Below are 9853 nucleotides of genomic sequence, written 5' to 3'. Positions count from 1 at the left end.
AGAAAAGACGATAGAGGAATGAGAAAAGACGAGGTAGACGAATGAGAAAAGACGAGGTAGAGGAATGAGAACAGACGAGGTAGAGGAATGAGAATAGACAAAAGAGGAATGAGAACAGATGAGGTAGAGGAATGAGAACAGACGAGGTAGAGGAATGAGATCAAGACAGTTGATTTACATGATATACGTCACTTCTCTTTGTTAATCACACAGAAACAATTCATGTAGATCTACTAAATATATACATTGACTAATCATACAAATTTGAGACAAAGAAATTAAAACAGAAACACAGACACACACACACACACAGGCACACACACACACACACAGACACACACACACACACACACACACACACACACAGACACTCTCTCTCTCTCTCTTTCTTTCTCTTTCTGAGGCCCAAAGAGAGGAGCTTCTATAAAGGATCTGGGTCAGAAACAGAATAGAGAAAAAGAAAAGAGAGGATCAACAGTGTGTCTTTGGAAAATATGGGCGACCCTCTCCACGTGAATCCTTGAATCCCACCCCCACCATTCCCAACCACACACACACACACAGAAAAACACAGACAAATCCAGAGACACCACGAGAGAGCGAGAGAAACCACACATTCTTTTGTTGTGAGGAAAATAAGGTAAGAGCCAACTTTATAGTTATACATATTTTTTTTTTTTTTTTTTTTTTTAACCACAGTTTGAATGTTATCTAGAAAAATGATTTAAAGTAACCCAACTAAACACTTTAGGTTGGTATATTTAACCACTAACATTAACCCCCCGCCCCCCCAAACAGCTAACTACAAATTCTGTATGTAAATGAAATCATATAACCAAAAAGTTCAATTCAGTTTGAAATAAAAATCAAGCGAACAATACACTATATTCTTATTTATTACAAATGTTTTTGCTTTATGTGAAAAGCTACAGAATGTGTGCAGTGAAAATGCCCCAGACTAAACTATGCCCCTGGCATTAGACCAAAACCATGAGCACTAACATCAGCACATTTCTGTTTGCACTTCATGGAGACAAACAAAAGGAGACGATACTACGAGGACGTTTCTATAAATCTCACAGAAATAAATCTATACCATGGTGTGGAAGGTGCTACACATAAACAGATTTAAAAAACAAACAAACAAACACTATACATTATTATTTTAGTCAACGAACTGATTAGATTTTGAAATCGATCCAAACAGGGTCAAAGTCACAGCAAGGTCAAATGTCTGGTGTAGCTTTTCGTCACTAGCCACCTTTCTATCTGAAGTATATTTTAAGGGGATCTCAGGCAACACGTTAGCAACAAGAAGGGCGGGACTTGTTAGCGGTGGAGACGTCACCATCTGTGCTGATGCTCTCGAGTTCCACTTGTCTGTATGGTCAAATGTAACAGTGACGGAAGGAGTCTCCAGTGTCAGCGCTTCGTAACGGTCAGTGGTAAAGCTGTGACTTTAAGAGTTCTCACATCTTCGGGACGGAGAAGTTTACACTTCTCTGTAACGTATCACGATGAACAGGTGAGGGAACGACTGTTTATAGCTGCTATAACGTAAGTGACAACAGGAACTAACTTGTGTGGATGTTCTACAGCATTAAATGAAGTTCAACATGAACCAACAGCATGTTGTTCTTTAATTTAAAAGATATCGCTGTGCTGTAAGAGGAAGAAAACACTTGGGGATGTGATGTGAAGGGAAAAGAGTGAAATTTGGGGTGGAAACAATAATTCTGCTTCATCACACCACCCCGTCATGCAGTATTTCACTGTAACACACACAGCCACACACACACACACACACACACACACACACACACACACACACACTGAATTTTATTTATGACATAATAATACATGAATATACATGGAAATGATAATACAATATTTATCATAATCTTTAGGAGCCAGGTTTGCATTTAAAACCTTGTTGTTGTTTTTTAGTTTTATTTATTTATTTATTTATTTATTTATTTATTTATTGGGATTCTTATTTTGGATTGGATTTATTGGCATTTGGCTTGAGACTTTATTATTATTATTATTATTATTATTATTATTATTATTATTATTATTATTTACATTTACCCGGGTCACCTGAGGAGTTAATGTGGTGTCTTCCATGTGCTCTAAAGGACTTTCTGAGTTAGACAGCGGAACATGCTGGTGACCAAACAGTTTTGTACTGCCTTTATTCTACCGCCTCTGTTGCTCTTTATTTTGTTATAGGTAGGCTGAACAAATTGGAAACCTCTTTGTTTGGAGCAATTTGATTAGATACTACTGTATATTTCCTGCCTGTGTACCTGCCTATCACCTGGCTTGCTCTCCTGCCTGTCTGCCTCTCACACCAACGATTAAACACAGGCATGACTCCCAACCAAACACAGTGTCTATAACAAAAAACTGAACAGCATCTCAACAGTGGATTTAATCTGTTCTAGTTGTAATGAGAGTGGTAGGATAAAATCAGGGGCGGACTTTACCATTAGGCAAAGGTTGGAAATTGCCTCGGGCCCCGAGCTACCAAGGGCCCAATAATAATAAAAATAATTATTATTATAGTAGTAGTAGAAGTCGCAGTGGTCGTAGTGGTCTATTTTTTGGGGGTAAAATGACTAGATGTGGAATGATGTTAGTGCTAAAATATAAAGTTTCAGTCCTGATTGAGAAGTTGTACAGCTGAGTGGTGCAGCTCTCCTCCACTGCACCCAGATGATGCCCCCTGACCAGCTAACATCCTATCTTGATTATGTTATATTCTTTGTCACACTCTGACATGTGTGTTATGATGTGGCGTGCTGTGGGCCGGGTGTGGTGGTCCACTCTGGGCCAGAACGTCCAGGGCCACTTTTTGGTCCCAGTTCTCCCCTGATTATTGCTATTAATGCTAAATAACCTACACTGAAAATTTACATATCAATGTTAAAACACTGAAATGAGGGCCCCATCTGTATATTTTGCCTAGGGTCCCCAAATCGCTAAATCCGCCCCTGGATAAAATAAAACATGAAAGTGAAGTTGAGTGGAGTGAAGTGGAGTAATTGTGAGTAATTAAATAATGAACTAATTATGTAATTAAATAATTGCTGAAATATTTTCCAGCACTGCTACCTTACTCACCTTCACTCTGTTTGTCTTCTAGAATTCTCACTTTTTATTGGATAACAGCGATGTGGGGTCACAAATTCCAGTTCCTGCTTCTGATCCACTTCCTGCTGTCTGACATGGCTCATTCCCAAGCTCCACCCCCTCCTCGCTTCAAGAACAGAATTGGATCTGGCATCTTCTCCATCATTCCTCCGTCTTCACCTCCAATCCCATCAGAGGAAGCGAGGTTCATCCGAGATGAAGAACCTCACAGTGACCCCATCCGGTATCTGGTCTCTGGCCTTGTGGAGTCTTTACGTGGTCTTGTGTATCTCCATGGAAATTTGAGCTGTGCGGAGCTGGTGGCGGGGCCTTGGAAAGGGGTGGGGTTTTCACATGAACTTCTGGGCTTGGTCATGGTGCCTGTACTGGTGTCTGCAGGATGTGAACCCGAAGCCGAGGAACTGGTGAGGAACTTGTTCATATTGCTGGGACGGGATGATACACGGGAACTTCTGGAGGACATAGTTGCTCTAGTTAGAAGGTCATCTTTACATCGTTCAAATTCCATATCCATTCCATCCAAACCAAGCGGTCAGTCGGAGCGCCACTTGCAAGCCATGATGTTTAACATCCAACAGCTGGCAGAGAATGAAGATGTGGGTGAAAATGTTCCTGGCTTGGAGAAGCGATGTCAGGGCTGGATGAGGATGAAGGACACCGTGTTGTTAGGTCAGAAGGTCGATCATGGAAAGATGCGTCTAAGCAAAGCAAAGCATTTGTGCCGAAATCTGGGATTTGTCTGCGCAGGCGTGACACAGGAAGATCCCACCAGCCCTGAGTCATACCACGTTGTCCTCAGACCCGGCAGCTGGCTTATGCCTTCACATCCTCCCAACCAATCAGATAGCTGGATTCAGAGCTGCAGGGTGTGGCCTGTACGCTGGCGCAGGCACACCGCTCATCAGCCAGGCTGTACGAATGAAAAAGAGGAGCGTGTGTATAGAGTCGTGGAGTGGATCCCTGCAGTCTCCACCCTCTATAACCTGGGTACGGCTGTTTATTATGCCTCCATGAGCTGCTCGGATACAGCAAAAGAACGAGCCCTGATGAGCGCTGTGGATCTGGGAACCGATGCTCTCGTGGCAGCCACAGGTGGCACAGCGGGCATAGCCGGATATGCCCTGGGGGCGGGGCTTAAAACAAGCGTGAAAGCCGGAGTTAAATATCTGCTGAACAGAATGAACCATGAGGAAGACCTGCTCATGAACCAGAACAACTGGGAGGATGAAAGCATCAGCTATCAATATAAATAAATAATGATTATAAACTAATGATTGGATGTTTTTCCACTGCACAACTGGAACTGTACTATTAGCACTAGATAACTGCAACGGTGCTTTCTCCAAAGGTACCAACATTTATAGCTGGCTGTTTCATTAATTTGTATTCAGGGGTGGAGCTAATACCATTGTATGCTGCTGATTGGTCAAATATACAATATCAATATCATTTTATATGCAAGATAAAAATTCCATCCAAAACCCTTCCACACAATGTATAACATTCTTTACCATCTTCGCTAAAAGTGATCATATTTACAAAGTAAAATCATACAACTGATTTTTTTTTTATTAAAGCAGTATTAATACCAATTTATTCTTTTCTTGAGGAACTAAAATGATCTCTAGTTTTTATATATGGTCCAAAACAATCTTGTGTAGTAAATCTGATCAATCCACATGGGATAACTGATCTCTGTACATTCACAGATGTATGCATGCTCATCACACAAAAATGTCAAGTTCAGTACTTGTTGTAGGGGGCGTGGTCAAGCTCTATTATTAGTTGGTCACATGGCCATAACGTGTCTGTAGCTGTACCTGTGCTCGGACCTTCCCTTGTAACTAAACTAAACTAAACTAAACGAAACCTCCTGGAGGCATTGCTTCTCTGACACTTTTAAACCTTGCCTATATTTTATTTTTCTGTGTTTTAAACTCGGTTTCATTTTAGTTTTGACGGGAGATGATACAAAAGAGCATGAGCCTCTATTTTCCACAGGATGGGGTTATTTCTACTGCTCGTATTTCTAAAAAACAAAAACAAAAAAGCATTTCCCCATTTTCTCCCTAAATTAGTCTTGGCCAATTCCCACCCACCACCCAGCGCTCCCCTATCATATGAGAGCTACCACCTGGGGAGAACAAAATCATGGGGTGTCTATACACACAGATTGGCTAGCGATATTGTGATTGACAGGGGAGAGAGAGTATGCCCCGCCCACTCAGACAGCATGGCCAATGACAGGCTGAACACTTTTCTGTTGCGCCACTTTACAGAAGGTAAAATATGGTGTAATCTAAATAAATTCATGAGTGACATGCTGGGTTTGGAGAGCACTAAAACCCCAGAGATACTCCAGGAATAATTATATTTCCCACCTCCACAGGGACAACTAATGCAGTCTGAATAGGTCTTATGATATTCAGTATTTTCAGAAGAACTGTCTTTGCTTTACAGACTTTCTTTCGCACATCATCACACACTCATACAGTAAAATTAGCCATTTAGCTCCGCTCACTTGTTTGGTTTCCAAAACATCAATCTAATTAAACTAATGTATGCAAAAACGTTGGAGAGCTGAGCCGAGGATGAAAACACGACAAGTAGCAGCAGTTTTGTGACTTTAGAAGAGTTTTTTTTTACTGTGTTTAAACAATGTTGTATTCATTTCGTCATATTTTCACCAACAGTTTGTTGTTGGAATTAAATTCATTTTTATTTCGTCTTTCCTGTTGGAGATATCTGTTATAGCTCTTGTTTAGTTCGAGTTTTTGAGCGTGCAGTGTGAAAATGTCCATCAAATACCAGGAAGTAAATAAAAAAGAAGATCTACTGCTGCATAGTTAAAAGACATCACATTGGTCATGTGACTCTTCACAGATTCCAGGTGAACAAACTCATTTAATACCTCTATAATTGTTTTCAGTTGACTCGATGATTAATGTATTAACAATACGACCAGTTTATTTTAAAGAAACTATCGAACAAAAACCCGATGCTACTAATATACATTTATATGTGATGTATGTGATGGAATATATAACTTTGTACATGTTTAATCTGTTACTGTCAGGTGTTTATGGCAATACAAATAAAGATTTGTAAGAAATTTTCCTACTTAAATGAATGGAACAGTCGTTTTACTTTTGTTATGAAAGTGTCTATGAAAATAAACTTTGGCCATACGTGACTTTAGTGTGGAGATAAGGAGATAAATGTGTTTTCTGTTCCATAATGTGGTTTAAGTAAAGAATAAAACACTGTGCATAGTGCTGTTACAGTAAACGCTGTGGGGGGATGAAGTGGAGTTACTCTTACCACCCTGACACTGATTAGTTTCCCATAACAGCACCTTTGTGATGGCTAGTGTTGGACATAAAATATAGATGAAATAAACACGAGGGAGACCTAGTATGAGTAGTATGTAATTTTATTGAAAATTCACTGGGCTGACGTTCACCTAAGACACAACACACACAGATAAGCAAGGCGCAAACCATACATGTATTTGATTAGTGCGGCAGGCCTCAGAGCGTAGGTGGACGGTCAACTAAGAGACACACACACACACAGACGCCTATGCTGCCACGCACACACATACAGAAGGAAAACAGAACATTATAAGAATAATAAAAGGAGTATTAGGATATTATAAGGATAATATAAGGATTATAAGGATATTATAATGATATTGTGAAGTATGGAGTACAGAAAAGGGGGTAAAATACTTGCAAACAGTATAACCAGTTATAAAACAGGAATGGATTATAAAACAGAAATACAGAAAAATGTGAAAGAAACTTACTCATAATGCACTTGAAGGTGTGGAGGATTCTTTTCTCGCGAGAAAAAGTCAGGAGTGACACAGACGAAGGCCTTAATTTTTAAGAGAGAACCAAGACATGCCGTTTATAAGGGTAGTTGAGCCAAGTTGCACCTGCGAGATAACCGTCGATGGGAACGGCTAGGGCCGCAAGATAACCATCGATGGGAACGGCTAGGGCCGCGAGATAACCGTCGATGGGAACAGCGGACCCCGTGAGACCAAGGTCTCTCGAAATGTTGAGTCTCGTACCTATTGGTATTATGGGAAGGCTCTTTTGAAAACCTAATGGTGTTCGGGGAAGGCTCTTTCTAAAACATAATGGTATTGTGGGAAGGCTCTTTCTAAAACATATTGATGTCTGGGTCATCCTGACCCTAAGAAAACTGTATAAATAGAAGAGCTTCAGCTCTGTTTTTTTTTAGATTGCATTTTGGGACGTCTCAAACTGTGTGGATCTCGTGTGGTGGAACGGAACGAATAAACCTGGACCCTTACTTCTTCTCACTCACGGCTGGTGTCTTATTTTTCTTTCTCCAATTGAATATGTGAGTATCTGTTTCTATGTTAAGTGTCTTCAGATAATAGGCAAAATTTGGACCTACACTAGCCGACTGGGTCAGAGCATCTCCAAAACGGCAGGTCTTGTGGGGTGTTCCTGGGTGACCCCTGTCCACCTCTATAAGTACCTACAGTAGGAGCATGAGCATCAGAACTGGACCATGGAGCGATGGAAGAAGGTGACCTGGTCTGATGAATCAGGTTTTCTTTTACATCATGTGGAGTTCGGGTGCGTGTGTGTCGCTTACCTGGGGAAGAGATGGCACCAGGATGCACTATGGGAAGAAAGCGAGCCGGTGGAGGCAGTGTGATGCTCTGGGAAATGTTCTGCTTGGAAACCTCGGGTCCTGGCGTTCATGTGGATGTTACTTTGACACGTACCACCTACCTAAACACTGTTCCAGACCAAATACAACTTCATGGTAATGGTATTCCCTAATATCAGTGACCGCTTTCAGCAGGATAATGACACACTGATGACACACAATGACATCCCTGACACACTGCAAACACAGTTCAGGAACGGTTTGAGGAACATGACAAAGAATTCAAGGTGTTGACTCGACCTCCAAATTCCCCAGATTGCAACTTATAGAACTTAAAGGATCTGCTGCTAACGTCTCAGTGCCAGATACCACAGCACACCTTCAGAGGTCTTGTGGAGTCCATGCCTCGACGCCTCAGAGCTGTTTTGGCAGCACAAGGAGAGGAGGACCTGCACAATATTAGGCAGATGGTTTTAATGTTATGGCTGATCAGTGTAAAGCTGCACTACTGTTATAGGAAATTAATCAACACCTTCTGACCAAGAATTGACGACCCATAACGATATGGTATAAAAGTGGCCAGTGACACATATTTGATTGTTCAAAACAGAAGTAATGATGTACAGTTAAAATATATATATTCTTACCAATACAAGCATGTTATAAATGTCAGACTGTCGCAATGATTAATGATTATTATTACATTGTTCAAGATGTTTGTGGTGTGAATGAATCAGTATCGTATCGAAAATGAGTTATAGACGCGTCACTTTGGACAAACCGGACGTTCCCCAGAACGAATCTGGAGCTGAATCAAATCAGTCAGGAGAATCAAAATGGGAGTTTCTCCTAATAAAAATCCCCCTAAAATATCAGTTACAGGTGTTCACTCTTTCATTTTTGAAAGCTTGAATGAACTAATAAATGATGTGAATATTTAATATTTAGAGTTCGGATTATTTCAGGTGAATGTTATGCATGCTCATTCACTGAGGTGTGTTATTTTTTAAGTGTAAATGTGGGTGTGACACTTTTTAAAAGCTATAAGAAGGAAGCCAGAGGCAGGCTTGACACACGCTCATGCTTTATTATTTTTCTCTTGTTCTCAGGTTTCTTCATTCACACACACACACACACACACACACACACACTCAGTGTACACTTGGCATTCTGCCCCCCCCAATCCTCGCTTTGTTTTACCGAAACAGAGAACATCCAGTCCAACATTCCCCACAGGTGTGCACTTCTACCCTCCATTCACAAACCTTGAAGAATCCTTCGTTCCTGAACGTGTGAAACGTGTGAGAAAAGTCTTACTGGCTGAACAACTTCACTAATTATACACAGTGAGGAATAAATGCATGGGAAAGGAATGTGTTTTCAAGTAATCTGTAACATGAACACTTCACTGGGATTATGTATGTGATGGATTACTCATGTTTCTTTTCTTTTTTTAGGAAGCCCTGTGGAACTCTATTTTTAACATTCGTCTTAGCAGAATAAAAAAGAGTGTTTTTATATCGCGGATTTATATCGCGGATCTCAGTGTTGATCTAATAAGCCATACAAGTCTTTATAGTCGGGGTTCCCTTTAAACAATTAATTAAGTAATAACTACTACTAATACTGCTTTTACTATTACTACTACTACCACTTCTACGACTAACAACAACGACAATAATAATAATAATAATAATAATAATAAAAGGATAAGCGGTATAGAAGATGGATGGATAATAATAATAATAATAATAATAATAATAATAATAATAATAATTGAAACGCCCCGCGCTGCTGTGACGCACTTTAACTTTCACATCGTCATTTCTTGGAAGAACCGATTCTCACCGCTTAGGTTTCGTTCTGGCTGTTCCGTCCACTTTCCCCCTCCGCAAGTTTGATTGACGGGGCTGTCGTCCAATCGGCGTCTTCCCACCTGATCATGTGTGGCGCGTCATGTAAGGGCGGGAACTGAGAAACAAGCAGCCAATAGTGGAGCAATTCAGAGGACCCACTCGGCGTGGTTTGACCAATCAGCTGCAGC

General features: G+C 40.6%; 1 protein-coding gene across 1 annotated transcript; it reads left to right on the top strand.

Moving 5' to 3' along the window:
• The first annotated feature begins 264 nt into the window (after positions 1-264).
• Positions 265-6349, top strand: apof (apolipoprotein F). Its single transcript, XM_053636398.1, has 2 exons — positions 265-640; positions 3149-6349. The coding sequence occupies exon 2, from the start codon at positions 3177-3179 to the stop codon at positions 4407-4409; it is 1233 nt and encodes a 410-aa protein (XP_053492373.1). The 5' UTR covers positions 265-640; positions 3149-3176; the 3' UTR covers positions 4410-6349.
• The last annotated feature ends 3504 nt before the right edge of the window (positions 6350-9853 follow it).

Source organism: Ictalurus furcatus, chromosome 11, assembly GCF_023375685.1.
Source record: "Ictalurus furcatus strain D&B chromosome 11, Billie_1.0, whole genome shotgun sequence".
Lineage (NCBI taxonomy): Eukaryota > Metazoa > Chordata > Actinopteri > Siluriformes > Ictaluridae > Ictalurus > Ictalurus furcatus.
The sequence above is the reverse complement of the archived record's forward strand: the minus strand, read 5'-3'. Positions and strand labels throughout refer to the sequence as shown.